This window comes from Prionailurus viverrinus, chromosome D2 (assembly GCF_022837055.1).
Source record: "Prionailurus viverrinus isolate Anna chromosome D2, UM_Priviv_1.0, whole genome shotgun sequence".
In the NCBI taxonomy this organism is placed as follows: Eukaryota; Metazoa; Chordata; class Mammalia; order Carnivora; family Felidae; genus Prionailurus; species Prionailurus viverrinus.
Genome location: NC_062571.1, coordinates 21,656,747 through 21,680,768, shown reverse-complemented (window position 1 = coordinate 21,680,768; position 24,022 = coordinate 21,656,747). Strand labels below are relative to the sequence as shown.

At 38.7% G+C, this 24,022-nt stretch overlaps 1 protein-coding gene across 6 annotated transcripts in view; it reads left to right on the top strand.

The window, feature by feature from the left end:
- The window catches only part of FAM13C (family with sequence similarity 13 member C), a 156,929-nt gene that overhangs the window by 8,243 nt on the left and 124,664 nt on the right, over positions 1–24,022 (top strand). For all 6 annotated transcript variants that reach the window (XM_047826200.1, XM_047826199.1, XM_047826202.1 and 3 more), the window contains one exon: positions 2,405–2,606. In XM_047826200.1, the coding sequence (XP_047682156.1) occupies positions 2,532–2,606 (75 nt within the window). In that variant the 5' untranslated portion in view covers positions 2,405–2,531. The remainder of the gene's footprint in view (positions 1–2,404; positions 2,607–24,022) is intronic.

Sequence of the window (24,022 nt, the reverse complement as noted above, 5' to 3'; positions counted from 1 at the left end):
AGTGAGGAGGCCAGGAGTGGTAAGAACTGAAGCTCCAGAGATAAACAAAGATGGATTTCAAAGGGTTTATGTACCTTGCTAAGGAGTTTGGAATTTATCCTGGAGGTATTGGAGAGACTAAAAAGGGCACTCAGTTTTTTCTTTACAAATAACCATTTGGCTAAAGCCCTGTGAGCATAACAATAGCTCCCATTTATTGGGCTGTGGCCTTGAGCCAACTTCCTATGGCAGGTATTTCATAGGGACTGTCTTGTCTTTGCAAGGTGGAGAGACATCCATCTTAGGATGAGGACCAGAGAGGTGACACGCTGTGGACCAGGTGACACAACTAATATGTGGGAGGATCTTTCAGACTCTTATTCTTTTCAGAACACCACTTAGTTGTTCATTCTCAGTTATGAATGATTCCAATAAGTAGTGGCATAAATTACATAACTTGTACTTTCCTGTTTTGGAGGTTCTGAGGAACCATTAACAGGTTAGAAAGACATTTCTAAAGATGACTTTTGTATTTAGGTTCTAAGTTTGTGTAATGAAAGAAAGATACTTTTAGCTCCCCCTGACCATGTTCCTTGTTTTTCAAGTCAAGGAGGTAAACAAGATGATTTTATAAATTGGGGGCACCTTGAAAATATGTAAAAATGAAGTCCAGGTATTATTTTAGGAATAAGTGTATCAAAAGAGTAATTTTAGATTTGAAAACTGACATTTTCCCACTTATTCTTGAATATTCTAGAATTTTCCTTGAATGAGGACCCATTTAGGTTTACTGTAAAGACAGCCATTCCTTTTGTTTCTCACGGGGGAACACAGAGTGCATGAATGAACATTCTTTGTTTCCAGTGATAGAAATTTCAAATGAACCAGTACAATTCCAACTCATGGTTTCACATCACTTTCTAAATCCATTAGTGAGTTAGAATTTTTTAAATTGTAGCCGATCTTAAGGGAAAATATTAACCAGTGTCATTGGCACTGACTTGTAATTTTTTTTTTCAGTTACTAATACTGAAAAATTGTTTCACTTGTTGGGTTCTCCTTTATCAGGCATTATGAAGTTTGTTCTGAGGCTTAAGATGAACTGTTTGACATAGTTTTATTTCCACGCCTTGCCTGACTACACCCTGATCATGCGCCAGACTTCCTATCCTGATGTTTGCTTTGATCTTTTCCCAGAGGCTAACTGGAGTTCATCCTTTCAATATCAGTTCTGTGAATTTAATCTCTCTTTTACTTGTGAAAAGGCATCTTGAACAGGGACACAGAAATCCTTTGTTTGCTGGTCTTGTTTTTTGGCTTTAGGTATCCTTGAACCATGAGGAATTGCTTCCTAACTGACCTTGTCAAAATCTCTTTTATGGGTTCTCCAATCAGGGAGCAGGAGAGAAAAACAGCACCTGCGGGAAGTGGTCACTCCTAGAGAATTGCATGATCTAGTACCAAATGATCGCCAGTGGATTGAGGTTGAGGATATTGATTGTATAAAGTGAATGCCCCATTTGGTTATATCCCTGGATTCTTAGCAAAATAAGAATATGAAATGCATCTAGATTTAAGAAGGATTAATGACTTCAAATAAAAGTGTTATGTCACTCCTTTGGAGGAAATTGAAACAGTGGGGTGATACTGTATGAATTTGCTTGCTTAGTGAAAATTAAAATGCCACCCTGGCACTAAATGTATGGAGGTAACGCCAGCTCATTCAGTCACCTCCAGCAATTCCTCACTGATGAAAGCCTGACAACAGGATCTTCGAGTGTGCACTGAGGGTGTTGTCAGATGGTTTGCTTGGGTAAAATTTGGCCCTTGTTTTATATTTTTTTCAAGTAGCATGTTTCCTATCAAAGTAGACCCTGTTAAACTTCTAGAGGCCTTTGAAAACTGTAGGGAGATGATTACAAACATGCCAGGGAAGAGGAAATAGCATGCCTTAAATCAAAGACATATATGCAGGAGAGTCTGAAGACCTAGCTACCACTCTGGGTCTGGGTGAATTAACCCTTCTGTTAAGCACTTCATTTAATCTCTGAGGTTTACAGTCTTACTCTATAAAACTGGGATGATGATCTCTAACCTGAATCTCACATTATTGTGAGAGAAAAAAATATATACATGAAAGCATCTTGAAGTGGAAAATTAAAAACAGATGTGATCGTATGCACAAAGTCACAACTACAAACAAAAAAAAATGTATTCACTAGCAAAGATTAGAAGAGACGATGGAGTGATCTAAAGAGTGAAATTCACATTTCTTCGGTTCTTGTTCCTGTGAAACTAAGTCTACTCTAAACATTTTGCTAGATACCATATAAATAGAGCAGCTATGAGTATGCCAGCCTCGCTTTCCCGCAGCAGTTTAATACTTTTTTTGGGTGCTTTCTAAATTGGGCCTTTCCTGTTTTAGAGATGAAGACAATAAAGAAAATTACCCCGAAGCCGGGGCTCTCCTAGAGGAGCCCACACCACCCTCTCGGGAGCCACAGCAGCATGTAGAGCAGACCTTGCTGGTGGACGGCGTGCTGCGACCCAGCATGGGCAACTTCAAGTCCCGGAAGCCCAAGATCCTGCTCAAGGCAGAGAGCGGGAGGAGCCACGGAGAAAGTCAGGTAGTGGGCTGTACCTCCAGGCCTTTGCCACACTCTGGCAGGCTGTGTGAGCACCTTATTTTTCAGGAGGTGATGAGGCATCTTGAGGTGTCAGTGCGCAAACCACCCAGCACAGTTCTCTGAGCAGGCTGATAATTTAGCGCCCTTTCAAACTGATACTCTTGAATACTGGGCTTTGGCATAGGTTCAGAGGAGATGCTGCAATCTTTGCAGGGGAGAGTAGAGGAGGATCTCCTACCATCTTCACTTATCCAGGTCATGTAGCTCTTGCCCCGCATTTGGAGATTCTTCTCAGCAAAAGTCCCAAGTTTACTCTGAGCCATTCACTTTAGGCTGCAATTTAGTAGCCTTGGATAAATATTCAAGTGTGCATGCATGTGCCAGTTTGTATGTGTGTATAGCATCTGGTTCTTTGAGGTCAATGTGTTTAAATGAATGAACGAAGCATTTTTTGCACTTGATTTGGGTAATAAATTTACAGTTTCTATTTTTTTCAAACTTTCTCTAAGTGTAGAGGTATGTAGCAAAGAATGTGATGTTTTTAAATCTTAAAAACTCCACAAATAATTTATGATGCTTTTAAAAAAAGATGAAATGAATATAATCTACTTTAATCTTACTAGGAAATTAATGAAATTATACTTGTAATGCACCTAATGTAGTTTTGGGGGCACAGGTGCTTCATTAATATTAACTTTGCTTTTTTGTTAACATTTAAGTCTTAAAGATAATGTGGGAGGTTCTATGCATAATAGATTAATTATATAATAATTTTAAGTCCAGTCCTATATACCAAATGGGCACTAGGTGATCTTCCTATTAGAACAACTTTAGCTGAACACTTTATTTGACCTTGTTATTTTCTTATTTGTCTTGTGATTTTTATCTAATTTCTTCCTTAGCATTAAGACCTCTTAATGCGTCAGTTAAGTTTGCAATAAAATGAAAACACCCTCTGCATTCATAAAGCTGTGTTGTAATTATTTTAAACTGAGTTGACTTTCAGAGAGAAGTGAGTGTGAAATACTATTTGAGTTATCATAAACTTGAGACCCTGTCTATTACTGAACGCACCTAATCTGATTAGAAGTGTGGTGTTGGGGAGGATACAGGTACCCAAAGGGCTGCCTGCAGAGTCTGGTGGGTTTCAGGGAGGCTCTGATCTTGAATCTCCTACCAAGGGTCACCTGTGACACTTTGGGCTTTGGGTAACCAGCCATTTCTGCTAGAGTGCTCTCTTTCTTGTCATCCTATAATCTGGCTCGCAGAAATTGCATAGCTGTCACTTGTAATAAGGTGCTAATGGAGCATGCAATTCCAATCCATTGCTCATACACAGGAAGATATCTGGAGATATACTTGTATTGTCTTTGCTGCTAGTACAGCAGTGGAATCCTGGAGTGCAGGTAGAATTTCCAGTTCATTCCTAACATCTCTACCCACACAAGGAGATTCCCCCCTCCAGTTACTAAGAGAACTTTTATAATATTAGATCATTCATCTTTGGGAGAAATTTGAAACACATTTCATTCTTCCTATTTTCTTTGGGTACAGAGAATTAACACTGGTTGAGTATTGAGCAAAAACTGAATCTATAAGTAATACTATTAATAAAATCAGCTAACATGTATTTCAGTATTTACTGTGTTCCAGGCATGTACCATGTTTTACCACAATCCCACGGAATGGGTATTATTATCTTTTTCTGTAAAGGAAAAAGTAAGGAGTAGAGGGATTACATAATGTCTCTAAACAGAATTGGAAGAACTTGAGTGGAAGGTCTTTTCCATAAAAGCACAGTGTTGCTAACAAGCGGTACACAGATATTCCCAGATCTAGTGATTTACCTAATCCCTTATCCTACTCACACCTTAATTTTTATATAAAACCTGCGATTTCACTCTGGAATTGTTTTCTTATGCTGATATGTTGTGCTGCGAATCAGTAACTACTTACTTAGAAAAGACTACTTTGGGGAGAATTTTTTAAATGTAATTTTTCTTTTCTGCCTTAAAGCTTTGTAATATTGGTCACTGAAGCTAGATAAATGTTGAGTGAATGTTAGCTTGTAGGATGCAAGTTTCTTAAGGTCAGTGATTCAGTCCTTGTCTATCTTTGGATCTATAGCATTCAGTAGTCAGTATTTGTTGAATGATTCAAAACTGGTAAGAGAGGTGTATACATGATTGTATCATCTTTTTTTTGTGAAATGTGTGTTCTCAATCAGTTGTGAAAGTTACATTTTAAAATAATATAATCATGACTCTCTTACAACTATAAAATAAAGATGTATCAAAGATTTTATTTAAATTATTAATTAATAAGGGAATCAGTAAGATATTACAACCAGTTCAAAAGAGAATGCAAAGTATCACACATTTGTAGTCTGATGAGAATTACAGAAATAAATTTACAAATGGACACAAAATTAGCAAAACTTATAATATCCATTGGGTGGTAATCAATTACTTTCTCTTGGACATGAGAAATTATTTGCATTATGGTCAATATCTATAAGTTCACTTCTGTGGCTATAGCCTTGTAAAATACCCTATTCATAGACAAAAGCAAAAATTATCCAGATGGATGAGCTAGCCAGGGTATCTACTAAATTTCAAAGTCATTTATAATTTATATAATCTCAAAGAAAGATTATTCTTAATCACAAAATAAGGCTAGTCTCATTAGGTTTGGCCTGAGTAATTACATAGGCATAGCAAGAGTGTTAATTTACCATATAGGTCTTCTTAAGTATGCTTTGCAAAATCTAAAGCCATTCACTATTGAATAACTACAAAATTAACTTTTCTCTGGGAATTTCATTAATGCCTCTATTATTTGCAATCCCAAGGCAAGGAAGACAAGTTCAAGAAACTCCATCCATTATATTTCAACCTATGCACTTGGATAAATTTCTCTCTTCTTGAGGTCCCCAAAATAACATTAGGTTGCTACCTTGCCAGGAAGTGACCATCATTACCACATGTAAGATTGGACCCTGTAAGCCAGATAACAGGCCATTTATCCAAGGAAGACTCTGTAGGCACAAGCTTCATAAGTAAAATCACATTTTTTCCTTAAAGTGGCCTTTTTTTTTCCTGATTCAATGAAAATTATTCTCAAGACAGCATTCCAGGCAAGATGTTAGTTGAATAACAGATTTTTTTCAATTATATTCAGGTAAAAAGGAAGACAGATTATTACTGAATATATGAAATAACCCTATTGCAATTGAAAGTGAGGATACAGAGTGAGTTTCTGAACTCTTAGGTCAGTGAAGCTCAGATACCATTTTTAAATATTTTATTTTGGTTTACATAATAGAATGATTTTAAAACATAGTTTGTATTTATTATTATTCAGGTATGGTGAGGCCAATAGATGAGGAGATGACTGCCATTTGAAAAGATTCCTACTCCTAGTTCTTGAGAGGGGGCATGCTATGCCATGCAGGGCCACAGAGGGAAGGCACCAGTGTTAGTTGGGAAGTAGAAGGGGCAGGTGGAAAGCACGGCAGAGGCCTTTATGTGGTTTCCATGGGAAAAACAAGGCGAGGTAGGGAAGAGCAGTCTTAGAATTGACTAGTTTGAATCATTTCAGTAGAGTGTGAGGTATAGGGGCTCTCTAGTACCTGGTTCATATGATTAGGGCAGAGGAATATTGCCTTCTGGAGTGTGCGAGCCAGATAGAAGAGTTGTTTCCAAGTATGGACTCAGGATTGGCTAGTTTGCATGTGAAAGGCTTGTTCCTGGGCAAGTCATTTCATATGTTCTAAGAAATGGCTAGCCCTAGAAGAGGCATTTACTTCCCATGAGTGAGGCTCTAGATGCCAGTACATCAAAAAAACAGAAAATAATAAAATATGGTTAATAAAACAATCTACTAAATTGTAAGGTGAAGTAGAGAAAGGACTTTTTTTTTAGATCCAGTAAATAGAACATTAAGATAAAAATATTGTGGGACCCCTGGGTAGCTCAGTCAGTTGAGTGTCTGACTTCAGGTCAGGTTATGATCTCATGGTTCATGACCCCCATCTGTCTCACTGCTGTCAGCCCAGAGCCTGCTGGGCTTCACATGCTCTGTTGCCCTCTCTCTCTGCCCCTCCTCCTGCTCATGCTCTCTCTCAAAAATGAATAAACATTAAAAAAGATAACAATATTCCAAAAATAACTACAATAAAATTTACCTTTTCAATCCATTCAGTTTTATGTAATTAATTTTTGTTCTTATTGATCTTCCGTTAGCAGTAGCATAAAGCTGTCAGCTTCTTGACAAGTTCTGTATATCTTGACTCAGCCCATTGGTGTCATCGGATTCCTGTACCCAAGACCCTGTTCTTGAAAATGTCAACTGTTTGAAGCATCTGGTCCTTTACCATGGTAGTATTGAGAGTATTCTTTGTTGAAGACACAAACTGTGGCTTGGTGCTGATAGTAGACGCTATAGGCAAGCATCTGAACAAAACAAGCATGTATGGATGACAGAAACTGAAAATAGTTGTGATTATTTTTCTTCAAATCATTTTCAAATGTGAAAAGTCTGATGAGAGCTCATAATAAGAATAATGAATATATGTGACATGCAAAACAAGATAATAAAATCATTGCCCCCAAATTAGGATGTTTCAAAGGATAATGAGTAAGTCTATTTTTAAAGAAGTCACGGAGTGTTTACTTATGATTTTACAGAATAGATGAACATAATTTTTACAGAGGGAAAAACCTGGAGATATAATAATCCTGAAAGAACATGCCAAGAATGTGAAGTAAAATATTCATTAATCTGGTGTAAATTGTGTATATCTGCACTTTTATTAAACTCTATAGGAGAGTCTAATGTGCACCTCTGAAAACCACTAGCCTGGGGGCACCTGGGTAGTTCAGTTGGTTGAGCTTCTGACTCTTGATTTTGGCTCAGGTCATGATCTCAGAGTCGTGGGATTGAGCCCCACATTGGGCTCCATGCTAAGCGTGGAGCCTGCTTAAGATTCTCATTCTCTCTCCCCCTTGGCTCCTCCCTCACTTGTTTTCTCTCTCTGTCTCTCTCTGTCTCTCTCTGATTCTCTCTCTCTCCCTCCCTCTACAATAAAACAAAACAAAAACCATTAACCTGGATGACACTAGATTCAAATGAAAGAAGTAAAGCTGTGAACAAGTCAGCATTTTAAATAATAACTACAGTTATCCCTGAGAATACTATAGTGTTCTTGGCTAATATCATCAGGCAAAATGCCACGTGGACTTGAACAAAGATATAAGAAGTTGATAGAACTATTTCATAAGAGTTTCAATCACAGGATAAATGTAACATTAAGAGAGATGCACTGAGATAAAGACAGCTGTTCTGTTTGTAAAGCTGGACTTGTTTGGGGGGAACTGAAGCTTATGCTTCAAATTCTTCCCAATGCTTGTTGCCACCATCAATACACAGTTCTAACTGGTTTGTTATGATCACCATTTCCCAAAAACACCTGTGTAGATTCTGTGAGCTCACCCTTCTTGAACTTAAAAACAACGCTCTTTGAAGCTGAAGGGCACCATTTTAAGAGTTTACCTATTGCCATTTTGGGCTCTCTTGTCACAAAGTTTGTATTCAGCACCCCAGAGTGGATCTTCAATCTGATCCTAACCAGGTTGGGAATGGGGGTATGTGGAAGGGAGAAGGGGCCAGAGGGTTGCCATTGGAAATTTTAATCTTTTGTACCTTTCTTATCAATCCCAAAGTCAGATTCAGAAATTTTACTTCTGGAGGATTAGATTCAAATCTCACTATGAGCAACCTTTCTTTAATCCTGGCTTGCCATTTCTCTGAGGAACCCTGGGTAAAATAACAGAATCTGAGGTTTTTTGTGCAGGTATGAATGATTGATTATAGTTTTACACCCACTATATATGAATGATTTAAAAGAAGAATGCTTTAAGTATATTTGCTAGTCCAAAAAAAGTCCAGGAATCAGGAAGACAATGCAAGAATGTTCTCAAAGAAGTTAAGATATTTGAAATAAGGAGACTATTTATTTGAACCAGGATCAATTGCAATTTTCCTTCCTGCTTGTTTATCCCTGTCTTCATTAAACAGGGAGCTGTGAAAAAGAATAGGTTGGAAAGGAACCATTTAATGACTTGTCTCCTGGAAGGTCAGCTTTTATTGATGCTAATACCAGAGTTCATTGATATGATTCACTTGAGGCTAAAATAGGACTTGTGAGTTTGTGTTAAAGCAGAAACTCCTTATCAAAGTACTTTAGTACTCTTTCTAGGGAGGAGAACTGATTGAAGGCAATAGATTACATATACTGTAATATTTTGTGATATATTACATAAAATATGAGGGGGGGTAGATGAAATGGGTGAAGGTGGTCAAAAAGTATAGACTTACAGATAGAAAATACATAAGTCCTAGGGGTGTAGTGTATAGCATGGTGACTATGAAAGTTGTGAAGAGAGTAGATCTCAAAAGTCTTCATCACAAGAAAAAAAATTGGTCACCATGTGTGTTGATGGATGTTAACTTGACATTGTGGTGATCATTTCACAATGTATACATATATTGAATTATTATGTTGTACACTTAAAGCTAAGATAATGTTATAGGTAATTTTTATCTCAATAAAAAATGTAGTTGTTCCTTATATCTCATTATGAATAACAGTGATCTCTGAAAGTTTCATCTCTCCCTTTTAGTATATCTGGGTAATTCATCATCTTGGAAAACTTTGGGGTTGATTTATTATCAGGCTCCCTCCACACATACTTTCTGTTTATTGGGTGTGACCACCAGTCTTGATCAGTCTTCCCTGTTCTTGGTATAATATCTACCTTTTTCTGGAACCGTTTGTCTTACATTAATTCCTAGTATTCACATTTCCCTTATTATTCAATAAAAATGTGTAAACCCACTATTTAATAAAAATCCATATTTATTGACATTCTCCTACTGATTAAAATAAACATAGTAATAGATTATTATAATATTTTGTGAAAACTTAAAAAGAATTCCATATTACTATAATATTAATCCCTAACAACCTGATTTGGGGATGATTGGACTTGACTAACAGAACCAACTTCCTGTATTGGACCTCATAACTGTCCAGAGGGCATGTAGATTTAGCATTGGTAGAATAAGTCTTATCATCTTCACTCCCTACCAGCTGGCATCAGGCGATGCACCAACTTTCTGCCCTCCCCTCTGGTGGCTATTTTAGCAGAAGACAAAAACTAGCAGGCTATACAGCAAGCTTTTCTGCAGTGAGCTGTGTACTGCAATCATACTGCTAATCCACTTCCTGGGGAGACCAGCTGTTCCGTCTGGTGTACATCAGCATTAGGTTTCCTCCACTTGGCTCCAGTAGATGTGTTAAGAGACTGGAAAGGGATCCAGGTCTGATTGTGAAATTTGCATTTTAATGTTTCTGCAGAAATGAAAAACCCCTAAACACTTTTCAGGCAAAATAACTTAACTACGAAGTATTTACTATATTTCTGCTTTTGGAGAGTATAGTTCTAATTCTTTCTGTGTTAGACTCTAAATTAAGAGACAATAGTTAATTCTGAGTCATTTCCCCCCCAAAGGAACTAAGATTCTGTTCAAATTATAGCTCTCCTTTATGTACATTTTTCTTAATATATTACTGAAACACTAAGTAAGTGCAAACTGTAAAGCAAGAAAACCAGTACAGCTGATTGACTTTGAAATTGAGAGCACCAGAAAGCTAAAATGAACTTCAACTAGAATTTCACTTGCTTTTTAGTGAAAGGAAGACTTAAGTTCTGAATATGCCTCTGAGGGCTTACTTTTTAGAGTGTGTCAAAAGGATGAATTCATTGTGATCCTAACAATGGGCCTCAGATAATTGTTTTGACTCATGAGTTTGTGTTGCATTATCTTTCTTGCATGGTGTTGCAGCTGCAGCATGGAGGTTTTACTTCAATTCCTGTTATGGATTTTTTGGAATGTCCTTTACTGGTCATAAAGAAAGATAGTCCTCTGGGTTTGTTTTCCAAGTTCTCCTTTACTCCTCTAAGTAAAATTGCTGAGATTCAGGGGAACAGAAATCTGAAATATTCAGTCCTTCAAAGTGAGACCATCTGAGCTGATGCTTGGATTTTTGGTTTCTCATAGTGTATTAGAGTCTGATACTCCTCTTTGAATTAACAACAAATCTGTTGTTAAATGATTGAGTTGATGAAGAAAGATATTTTTAGGAAGGAACCTGGAATGTCTGTAAAATAACTTTTACTTTTTTTTTGAAATATACAAATATGCTGCTTAAATACTGACATGAAGGAATCTTAGAACTAAGTGATGTGACTTGTTTGCCTGGGCATTAAATCTCAAAAGTTAAAAAAAAATGTCACTCAGGTGGAGTTTGTGTTCAAAACAATGTAACTAACTGGTTTGAGACAAGTTTACAAGCAATGGAAAATTTGAAACTTTGACATTGTAGAACTCAGGTCTCCTTTAGCTAAATGATATTTTACCTATAATGGACGTTACAAAATTCTCCTTAAAAAATGAAGAAGGTATTGGTGATATTGGTTCTTTTGAGTGTAGCAGCAGAGAATGGCAAGAACTGATCTCTACTTTTATGCTGCCTGGAATATTTATGGGTATGCAGATGGCTCCCACATAGAATGGCTCTTAAAATTGTCTTGTTATGTCTCTTCCTCTGTATCTTTTGCATACATAAATAAATTCTGAATTAAAGAACTTCCGATTTTCATGACATTGTTCCAAAGATGGCTTTTAGCATTATATAGCTTTATAAATTCAGCCCATAGTCAAGACCTACCAATGCATGGAAAGAAGAGTAACATCCATAGGACATCTTTGTCTTTATTGGCATCTGCTGGCCCTCTGTGGAGTTCCAAGTCTTGCTCCCTCTACTATGTAGAAATTTTATTTAATAAATCCCAGAGCAAAAGAGTTGAGTGGTGGTATAGGGAGGTAGTGAAAAGTACGGTCTATAGGTCCAGATGGATATGGGTTCAAATTCTTTCTCAGCCACTTACTTTCTCTACGACTTTAAGCGTTTACTGATCAGCTCTTTAAGTGTCTGTTTTCCATCTGTAAAGAAGAGATGATATTTTGAACCTACCTTAAGAGTTTGTTGAGTATAAGGAGTGATAATGATTTAAACTTAAACACTCAACAAGTTTTAGGGGGATAAAAAATTGTGTATAAAATGTTTTATATGCACTAAAGCCTCAAAAATTGCATTTCCCCTGAGTTAGACCAGCCTGTGCTATGCTGCAATAACAGCTCAAAACCTTAGCAGTTTAAGCAAAACTAGGTAGTAGTTAAAAAAAAAAAACAACATTTTTTGCACATTACATATCCTCATTGGTCACCAGGAAGTGTCTGATCATGGCAGTCAATTAAAGACCCAGACTAATGGAGCAATCATAGTCTTGACCATTGCTGGTTTCAAAGTCAGAGAGAAAAGAGAGTCCTGGAGGGTTCTGCACCAATAATTAGAAGCTTCAGGCCTAAGTCAGCATATAGTATTTACATTCTTTACTAATTGGCCAGAACTGGTCATGTGCTTCTCCCATAACTACAAATGTATGAGAGAAGGGATTAGGAAGTACAATCCTATAATGTATTCTAATGGGGGGGTGAGGAATGAATTATTGGCCAGCAGCACTAATGACTTCCACATCTTCTACTCAAACTAGCATATAACCTCAAGCAAGAAGTTAATTGGTATTTTTCTCTTCTAGTCCTTCACAGTACTGAGGTATTGTTATTAATGTCAAGTACTAGAAGAAGAAGAACATTAATTAGGTTAATGAAGTATTACCAAAGGACTTACATACTGTTATTGCTTTGAGCAGAAATTGGAATTTTAGACAAGCACCCCTTCAATTAAGCACCTGCTTCATTATTATCAGGAAAAAGATAGGTTTAGTAATTGATTTTTTTTCTGTATAGCCAAATGAAACTTCAGAGTTTACAATTTTATTATTTTATTTAGGAATAATTATGGTTTTACTCTTGCCATAAGAATGTAGTGACTTTGGCTTATGCCAGCTAAACTTGTGGTTCTGTGATTAAGAGGCATTTTAAAATCTCATCCAAAAATAATACTTCCTATAGAAAGTAGATTTGACGATTTGGATATTGTCAGATGTGGAAGCTGAGTTTCTGCATACACACAGATATGCAAATTCACATCCTTATGTACTTGGTGATATTTATCCAAGAGCAGAGTGTTCTTTAGGCAAAGAACACAGTTTAGCAGGGACTTCGACAGCCTGTTTTGGAGCTTGGAAGCAAAGCTGGGAAGTCTGGATAGCAGAAACATAATGAAGTGACATTTTGGGTAACTAAGAATTGCCAATCCAAACTTTATCAAACATGGTTAAATATCACTTTGGGACTGAGACATAACATATCAACCTCAAGCCTACAATTTTAGGCTCCATATTTTGTAAGACATGGAGCTGCCAGAAAAAATATTGGATGCCCAGCTAAATTTGAATTTCAGATAAACAAGGAATAATTTTGTAGTTTAAGTATGTCCCATGTAGATATTGTTTGGAATAGGAATGGGAGTTTTGTGTAAACAAATATCTACATGGGACATACTTATGCTGAAAAATTATTTATTGTTTGTATGACATTCAAATTTAACTGGACATGCTGTGTTTTTATTTACTAAATTTGGCGACTGTATCAAGAATGAATTACATGCACATCTGACCTCATTTACCTTCACCTGGTAGAATATCTGACCTCACTTACCTTCAACTTGGTAGAAGTAACCAGTTGTGCCTATGTAGCCTGATGCATTAGGATCTTTCTTTTACTTCAGTCCTTCTAGAGTAGTAAAAGAAGGAATAGGAAGTCAGTGTAGGTGACAAATTGTAGTAATTATTTTATATCTTTTTAGCATCTGAACAGCATGAAACACCCTGGAAAAAGCAGCCTACTCTTTAGGCTTAAAGCCTTAAAGCCTTAAAAATTGGATACAATGGCAAAAATGTTTGAAAATCTGCCCTTTGAAGTCTGCAGTTTATCCCACTGACCCCTACTTGCCATGAACAGTTGCTGTTATTAAGTCCACAGAAAGCCTGACATTGATTAGTCAGTTTTGGTGTTAAAATGATCAAAAACAGTGTAACTGATGGAAGACACAGACAACAATAGTGTTGTATTTTGGGCATTAATTCTACTGGAAATAAGTGGCCTGACAAGGGATTGCTGCCTTGGAAACTGCTGCTCTAGACTGAGGCTAGTGTCACACACAAGGATGGCTTGACTATTTTGAGTATTATTTTATTATGTGATTGCATCCAGACACAGGTAACTGGTGGTCTTTGAGTCATGATGGAACTTTGCTTTCCCACCCAACATCGCCCAGCTTGGTTTTGTTATGAATCTTTTTTTTGTTTTTGTTTTTGTTTTTATAACTGAGCCCTCTGCGACTTTTACTGCTTAATCAGTTGTAGCCACAATTAGGGGATTTTTTGCAGGAACAAAAATGCTCAGCTCTGCTTCTTTTGTTCATTAACACCCCAAACTATAATATTATGATTGCTTGGCTTAGTAATGTTGCATGCGTCAGGGAAATTTCCAATAGGAAAGGCCATTCCAATGTTATATTTTTAGGCTTTTCAGCTGTAACTAAAATTAAATAACCAAAAGAATACCATCAAACTTTAAAGCTCTTTCAATCAGTACCTCAGTGTGGTGGGGGTGTGGTTGTATTTTAGTGCGTTTTACTCTAGAAAACACTAACTATACTGGAAGTATAAAAACTTCCAGACTTAAAAACACCAGGGAAAATCATTAAGTGTTGTGCTTGTGGATCCACAAAAGGATGTGGTTCCCGCCAACCTCTTGCCTCTGTCTGTTTGTCCCTGGGCATTGCCACAGACTGAAACTCACTCTTGATTAAGAACCAGACAGCCTGGTCCCCTGAAGATCTGAATATTGCTCTCTCTGAAGGACAAAAGCACTGAACAAAAGACTGAGTTAGTTTAGCTCTAAATAAAACACAGGCATATACTAATGATTTAGGGCTCCTTTAAAAATATTGTTTATTATTTTACTGATTAATAATAAAGACTTTGACAGCTGGAACCTTTTCTGCCTGATGTGAAATGTTAAGGTGGAACTGGACAAGAAAACAAGATACCCTATTAAATCTCTATCCCACTTCTACCTCATGCTAAACAGCAAGATGGGAGCTCAGTGATCGGTTCTTAATGTGATGAAGTGTCAGGAGGAATCAGCATCTGAACGTTAAAGCCTCTCCTGGGCCATGTACAGGGTAGGAATCTGGTGAGCTCTGTTGTAGCCTATGTAACCTGGGGTCTACTGGATTAGAGACAAGTAAGAAGCCCAGATAGAGTCCCCCACGAGTAATCAACTCTATGAAAAGACTGGGGCAGGCTCGAGGTAGGCATCAGATGAGGGGGCAGCAGGGAGCTCATGATGAAAAAGAGACAGGGATCTAATCTCTGAGCATAGAAGATAAAACTCTAGTTCATAAAATAATGAAAGTTTTTGCAGATGCTATTTTTAAAGATTTTTTTTTTTAAGTCAGAAAATGCAGTAGATGCAAACATACTTGAGCATTATTTTATTTTCCTGTCATAGAAAGTTTTATTATTTGGTTAAAATTTCCAAAATGACACATCTAGAATTTGTTAGAATCTGATTGCAGTGCTGTAACTCTGAGCACATTTTGGCGCTAACTAGGGTACTTTTGAAGTTCGTTTGTTTTGGCTTCCTCTTATTTACTCGTGAGCTAATTGCTAAATGTGATTTATCTCAGAGCCTTTTCATGTTGTATTCTTTAAAGGAGGTTTTTCCATTGCAAATAAAACCAAAGATTATGTCTTTAACACACATACAAATTATCTTTTGTCTTCCTTATTTCAAAATTGATGATTTGAATGTCAACTTTTCAGCTTTAGCGATTTGGAGACCTATGTTCTATTTCAGAGATGGCCTGTCTTATGCACACTGACCTGGTCTTTTCATTTGCTTCCTAAACTGCTAATATCCATTCCTAGACAAAACCATTCATCAATTTTGCTTGATTTGCCAAACCAGGCTCAGTCATGTGGTGTCTCATCAGTGCTGCTGGACTGTGTGTCCCCAAGGGGGCCTGTATTTCCCCTCTTGCTAATTTGAAGAGCATACTATGTTGAATAGTGTCTTCTCAAAATTCATGTTCACTTGGAACCTCAGAAAGTGACCTTATTTGGAAATATGGTCTTTGAAGATGTAAGTGAGGTAAAAATTTGGATGAGATCATTGTGGATTTTGGGTGGGCCGTGAATCCAATGATTGGTGTCCTTATGAGAAAAAGAATGGACACAGAGGGATGCAGGGAGGAAACCAATGTGGAGATGGAGGCATAGATTGGAGTCATGCTGCCACAATCCAGTGACTGCCAGGAGCCACTTGGACCTGGAAAAGGCAAGGAAAGATTCCTCCCTAGAGCCTTAGAGAGAGTGTGGCCCTGCTTACACCTTGGTTCTGAACCTCTGGCCTCTACAACTATGAGATAATATGTTTCTTTTGTTTTCAGCCACCAAATTATAGTAATTTGTTTTAATAGTTCTAGAAGCTAATATAAGAGGCTTCCAATAGTTAGACTGTGTATTGGCTGACTGCCCAATGCTCCAAGCATCCCAGTGAGAGTCTGGGAGAACATGGGGCACTAAGCAGACTCACAGGGCAGAGAGCCATGTGGATACAGAGTGACTGAGATCCCATTACTACAGAGGGGTACAGAGTAGGGGTTGGGGACAGGAACAAGGCAGACATAATAAAAACAGAACATCTGTTTTTGTGTTACCTGGGCTGCATTTCTTTTCCTTTGACAGAGGACAGAACCAGCCCAGACCCTGGGAGACCTGAAGCTTAACACAGGCCAAGCATCAGACGGACTCTTCTAGAGGTGGAGCAAGGCAGGGGGTCAAGCAGTTCATTACACAAAATGGTTGGATAATTGGAAGTTTCTGGATATACATTAAAATGTTCTCTAGTCCTGTGCTTGGTTGGCACCATGCCAATCTTATTTGTATTTTTGGACATGGCTAGTGAAGGCTAGACGTTGAAGGCTTTATCCTCAAGCTCCGGATATCTTTCTCATGAGTCCTCTCCTTGTCAGCATTACTGCTGTAGCCCTGGCTCAGACCTTCTGAGTCACACCTGGAGAGCTGTAATGATTACTTCTATAGTAATGACTATGCACATAAGTAGCCTTGCCTTTTTTTTAACTTTAGTGAGGAATAACTGGCAAATTAATTCTATAAATTTAAAGTGTACAATGTGATGATTTGATATACATACATGGTATAGAATGATTACCAAGATCAAGATAATTAACATATCCGCACCTCACATAGTTAACTCTGTGTGTGTGTGTGTGTGTGTGTGTGTGTGTGTGGTGAGAAGGCATACGATCTACTCTCAGCAGCGTCCAAGTATACAACACCATATTGAGAGTATTCATCATGTGCAAAGCCTTGTCTTGAGTGCTGCCTATAATAATTCATTTGATTGTCAGTACCACCCTATGAGGTTCTGGTACTCTTATTCTTTTACACAGATGAGGAAACTGAGGCACAGAGAAGTTCAGTAACTTACTCAAGGCCACATAAATTGAATGACTGAACAATATTCCTAGGTATAACTTCTTACAGTTGTATTAAAATTGATTTATGCTTTCTATTGATTTGGGTATGGATTAAACATTTGTGTGTACTTCAAAACACACATTGAATAGGTTACCACAGATTGTGAATGTGTTTGGGGCCTTGGAGGATAAGATCTAACTGGGCTCAGGAGAAAAAGTGATCAAACATTCTTCTCATTGGTTGGGATAAGATAAATACATATTTTTTTTTATTTTTTTGTTTTTTTAAATTAATTTACTTATTTTGAGAGAGACAAAGAGAGCGTGAGCAAAGGAGGGGCAGAGAGAGGGAGACAGAGAGAGATGGAGAGAAAGACAGAGAGAGAGAGAGAATCCCCAGCAGGCCCCACACTGTCAGTGCAGAGCCCGATACAGGGCTTAAACTCAAAACTGTGAGATCATGACCTGAATGGAAATCAAGAGAAGTATGCTTAACTGGCTGAGACACCCAGGCACTATAAGAAGAATACATAATTTTAAACAAAGGAATAAATTGCAAAGGGATTTCTTACTGTACTTGTTGAGGAGTGGTGGAAGGAGACAGATATTGTAACAATATATCTTTGTCATTAATGACAGGGCTTTTGTCAGCTGAGTGCTGTGGTTTGGATGTGGTTTGGTATGTTTCATATGACTTCTTGTTTTTCAGGTGGTATGGAAGCGCTGTTATTAGGAGTGGTGATTGGGGCAGTCCTGCACATGAGCAGCAAGTGGCAAAATAATCAGCTACTAGTTTTCTGCAGCTGGTGTTTAGGCTTCTGGAACGTTGTCACCTGAGCGAGCTGGGCAAGTTGATAACCAACTTTTAGACTTAGCCGTTGCATCAAGGATAGAGAATTGTCTACGAAGTAGGAGAAACCAGGTAGAATGTATTCTCTTAAGCCTTGCTTTCTTACCATCATGGATGCCAAGTGTCTTTGACAGTTTGTACAGGGTGATGGTTTTGTTCTTGACTTTGGTCATGGCTAGATGGCAAGATACAGAGCTTATTGACCTTCAGATCAGATTTTGAATTAATAGATGATACAGGACCCTCTCTCTCTTTCTGTGACAACAGATGTTGAGGATGCCTCTGTATGAGAGGCCCTGAACCAGTCAGTGTAGCTGTGGGCACAAGGAGGGGAGAGCTGGTGCTTGTTCTTGAGGTGAGTGTACTGTCATTGGGGTGACAGCAGCAACAGTCAGTGGAGTCCTTACTGAGCGCTGGATAAGAGCACAGCCTGGACTGCCTTCCTCTTTGTACCTGGATCCCAGTGAGGCTCGTAAGGTTCCCCATCTGTGAAATGAGGGATAATATCACCCACCTATCAGGTTCCAATAATTAAATAAGATAATCCTTGTAAAATACTTGCTGGAATGCCTGGTCTATAGTAAGAGCTCAGTAAATGTTAAAATGCTAGCTATTAGTGTCCTAATGTATTGTCCCAGTTGTAAGAGTGAGAAGTTCCTATCCTTTTAGGGAGAGACCAGTTGTTCTATGGTTACCAGTAAATATCAGAACCTGTTTCATAGCTGTGGCAGCAGTCTTTCATGCTTCTGTCAACTCACCCATCAGTGACAGCAGCCCCCACACCCACCAACACACACAGTAGTACAGCCAGACAGTCATGAACAGCTTAACTCCAGTGATGTGCTTTTGCAGGTCAGCCAGTCAGCAACATCCTCACTCCACCTCTGCTTCTGCAGCTGAAGGTCCCCTGCTGTCTAAACATGCCACCTCCTGGATGTCTCCCAGCCCCTGAGCTGGAAGCATCTCCCACCCCTGTAGAAGATCAACGTTCTCTGCTTTGCTCAAGGGCCCTGTATGCTGACGTGCAGCTCTCCCTTGCTTTAGCAAGCAATAAATTCAGTTTTTTGGTCACTTGTTGAGTGGAGCCCCTTCTTTTAACAGTGGAGACATGTAAAATATGCTAAGAGATAACAAAGATGGGGCTGTCTGAAAGAGCTCACATAAAGTGCTGAGTTTGAGTCCAGGGTGTGAAATAGGAGTTATTCAAGTCCAGAAAAATTGCAAGGGGGAGGTTTTCTAATTTGAGGGAACACACCACGAGTGGAGACCTGAGTGATAATGGCAATGGTTGTGGAGCTGCCTCCTAATCCGTCATCCCTGGACACCGAGTAGGTGTAGGGTGGGGTGCTGGATACTAGACTGGAACAGAACTAGGCTGGATTGTAAAGGCCTCGGATCCCATCCAAAAGAGTTTTCCTGTTCTGGTGCTTCTCAAACATTTTTCTCGGCTTCTGAGTTCTAACCACAGAGGAAACTGAACTTTTACCATAAGAGGGAGTTTCTTTGAAATCTCCCTATTGGGGATATTTGTCATTCTTTTTTTGGCTGCCCAGCATCTGAACTCTGTTTTTGTGCTTGAAAATTTTCCCATAGGAGGGAAAAAAAGCAAGATCTGTTCCCTCCTGCCCCACTCTACAAGCTGAAATGCCAGTACTTGCCTTTCTAGCCTCCTTTTCAGCTAGGACATGGGCAGAACCTGAGGTGGGAGTGCACACAGCAAAAGACGAGATCTGGGCTGTGTGCAGTGGTCATGGTCACAGCCTGTCGCTAGTGTGTGATGTGAGTGATGTGAGTATTGCATGCTGCAGGAGTGACCACTTTTAATCAATCCTATGATTCACATATTACCCAAATTTTAATATTGCTGAAATCAGGACACTCCTTAAAATCACCATTGTGAGTTTGATAAGCATTATTATTTATTTTTTTCCTTAAAAGATAAAATAATAACCCAATGGTCTTAGAGTCAGCAACATCAGAAATACAGATTCCTGGGGCGCCTGAGTGGCTCAGTCAGTTAAACGTCCGACTTCGGCTCAGGTCATGATCTCATGGTTTGTGAGTTCAAGCCCTGCATCAGGCTCTGGGCTGACAGCTCAGAGTCTGGAGCCCGCTTCAGATTCTGTGTCTCCCTCTGCCCCTCCGGCTCCTTGCATTATGTCTCTTGCACTGTCTCAAAAATAAATAAACACTTAAAAAAATTAATTAAAAAAGAAATACAGATTTCTCAGTGGTAGCAGAAATGTCCATGTCAGACAAGTTCTGAGCACTGGTTTAGCCTCAGAGCCTCATGTCTGGTTGTCTATCCCTTTACGTTACTCTGTAAGCCTTCTAATAAATTTATTATTTGCTTAAATTAGTTAGACTTTGTTTCTATTGTTTGAAACTACACATCTTGAAACTACACATCTAGGGGCGCCTGGGTGGCGCAGTCGGTTAAGCGTCCGACTTCAGCCAGGTCACGATCTCGCGGTCCGTGAGTTCGAGCCCCGCGTCAGGCTCTGGGCTGATGGCTCAGAGCCTGGAGCCTGTTTCCGATTCTGTGTCTCCCTCTCTCTCTGCCCCTCCCCCGTTCATGCTCTGTCTCTCTCTGTCCCAAAAATAAACGTTGAAAAAAAAAAAATTTAAAAAAAAAAAGAAACTACACATCTTGGTATATACAAGTTATCTTAAAAAGTTTTACAAATCCTGCAGTTTGTTAATATATCTGTTTTAATGGAAAAAGGACTTTTTCTCTAAATCTTCACTTAAATTTGATGTCTCAAGACACTATGTCAGGTTGATAACTCACAATTCAACAAGTATTTATTGAAAACTTCTAGGTGATATTATGGAGTGGGGCCTTCTGGAACTTTCACTCCGATGTGTCCCTTGTGGGCTTGCATCCCCCCTCCCCCGGGCCCCCTTCCCTCCCTCCCCCGAACATCACCTGCCATTCCTATCCCAGGGACTTGACTCTACATAAGAAGCACAGTGTAGGTAATGGAGAGCTGGGAGATGCTTTAACTTAAGAGTGATGTGACCACATTCACACAATCACTTCTATAGGCTTTCTTCACTTATTCCCATCCTCATTCACCTGGGGCAATCCTGTCTCCCTTCACAATCTCCTTTATCTTGAACCTCTATGGAAACTGTTTGGAGCCCAGAGCTGTGGGCATTTGGCTTTGAAATGCCAGATATCTTTTATATTCCAAATGTTTTTGAATTCAAATGTTCTGAGTGTTAGTTCTTTCTTCATTCCAGATAATTTCTGGGTTTCCAAATTAAAAAACAAAAAAAACCAATGTCTTTCAAAATAAAAACTTCCTCAGCATGAACAATGTTACAATTGATATTTGGATCTAATAGACCCTTCTTAGACTTTTCTCAGGTCCGCATGCAAACTTTTCTTGAGTTACCTTTACTTACAATATTCACTTCAGCCTACATGGGTCATTTGCTCTTAGTAGAGGGAAGCATGCTTTCAAAATAGAGAACTTTTCTGGAGCAAAAACTTTACATATTCTACTTGTGGTTGAAGAACCTGATGAAAGATTTAGAGATAAACAGTCCTAATCACTGTTGATTGGGAAATTAGGCACAGAGACTGTTTGGGGAGCATTTGGTAAGACAAGACTCCATCTCTGGAGAGCTGGTCCTGCTTTGTGATAACACTGTAGATGATCTTTGAAGAGGGAGCTAATAGTTTGCACCTTTGTGGAATCCCCCCAAAGTCTTGTCTCTGGGGCATTACAGTGGGGAGCTAACCTCAAAGACTTGTCATCCTTAACTATTGTTTTAATGGATGAAAAGCCATAATGCAGTGAATGTTAGGCCACTATTTGCAATATGTCTATTCTCTTTAGATACAGTAGAATAATTTCTTGTCAGGATTTAACTTTCTTACTGTTGTTAATTTATTTTTATTTTGAGATAGTGTAGTACATAGTATTACATTTTCACTTCAGTTTATTTTAAGTCCAGTTATAAAATGCCTTTTTAAAATAGGTTTCTGTGAAATTAAAATCCATCTAGCCATTTCTGGTTTCTGAGATACTATTACTTCCCGTCTTCTTTCCGCTTGCCTTCTACAATCTCCCACCAAAGACAAACCCAAAACAAAACCACAACTAAAAACAGAACTATATGTTTTAAAGACAGAGGGAGATCTGATACTTCCATGAAGTCTTTATTATTTTTTTTAAAAGATTTCATTTATGTAATCTGTATACCCAACATGGGGCTCTAACTCCCAACCCTGAGGTTAAGAGTCACATGCTCTTCCAACTGACCCAGCCAGGTGCCCCTTCCTCCAAATCTTTAAAAGGAAAATGTTGGAATGACATGATTCTTCTTTGTGTTAGATGTTCCACATTTTGTGAGAAGAGTTAGGCTTTCCTAATAGTCCTCAATGACTGGCTCAACAGAGTGAAAGATACATGTCCGTTGTTAATACAGGAACATGTTTGGAGGCCAGTGTGGAAAGCTATGGAACACACTTGTCTGACGCTGTGTTTTGTTCAGCACTTGGATGGAATTCAGTGTTCTATAGGAAGATTTAAGCTTTCGCTTGTTCAGAATTTGTAAGAAAAAGTCTGGGTTAAATTTTACATGACCATCTTCTATAAAAGATGGTTAGACATAATCATGTAGACAGAGAAACACTTAAAACTCTGATTCTTTCCAAGTACTTAGATGCCCTCACTTAAGAAACATACTCGATAAGTTATGCTAATGGATGGGAAAGCAGTCTGAAAAGTTTACATACTGCAAATGCAAGCTGCTGTTAGTATTTGGCAGTCTCTTATTTATTCAGTAAAACAGCTGTTCAAGGCCCTTCCCTGGGCCAAACTATCTTAGCCTCATTCCACTTATAGAAATGAGCATGCAAGCAATGAGAAATGGGCATTTCAGTAAAAATATTTTCTTGTTCCTATTTTCCAGAAATTCAACTGGCATTCCCCTTAAGTTAATCCCAATCTTTAGGTTTCCCAAATCCATCAACGACTATTCCTTAGCATCAGGCACTGGTGCTCAATGGACGTGTTATGACTGACTGAATGAATCAACAGATATTTTGTACAGTGCTGAAGCACCTCAAGAAAGGGAAACAAATGCAAAATACAGACACTCTCACTTGGGCTACTTACACTTTAACTTGGGAACATAAACCAAGCACACGGATTCTGCATATGCTGCAAAGCAAGGCTATACAGGATTAAACACCAAGGGGATCAAGAGGAGAGTCCAGAAGGAGAGAGACAGGGCTGTTGATGTGGCCTCAAGTCATCAGAAGAGATGGGATTTGAAAGGGACCACCGGGCCCCATGGGATATGGTTTGTACTACATGTTTGTATATCCCCAAAATCCATATGTTGAAATCCCGATTTCCCAATGTGATGGCATTTGGAGATGGGGCCTTTGGGAGATGGATTTATGCCCTTATAAGAAGAGACAATGAGAGAGTTTGCTTCTTCTCTTTCTGGCATGTGAAGACACAGTAAGAAGACATCCATCTGTAAACCAAGAAGACAGCTATCACTAGGAACCTAACTGGCTGGCTCCTTGAACTTGGACTCCTAGCCTCCAGAACTGTGAGGAATAAATTTCTGTTGTTTAAGCCACCCAGTCTATGATATTTGTATTATTGCAGCCTGAACTAAGACAGGATAGAAATAAGGCATTCCTGGAATGAAGAGAGCAAAGGGTCTGAATTGAGGAACGCTCCAGGTGCAGAGGAGCTCCTCACAAGCTATTTTACATCTCAGGGTGCTCTTAGGCTTATTGATTTCATCATCCATTATTATAGAAGGTAGGATATAGGATCAAATCTGCACTGACTTAGCAAAAAACCTAGAATTTACAGTCTCTTTTCCTTCCTCCCGTCCTTATTCTCTCCTTCTTTCCTTTCCCTTCCCCTTCCCCTTCCCCTTTCCTTCTCCCTTTCCCTTTCTCTTTCCCTTTCCCTTTCCTTCTCCCTT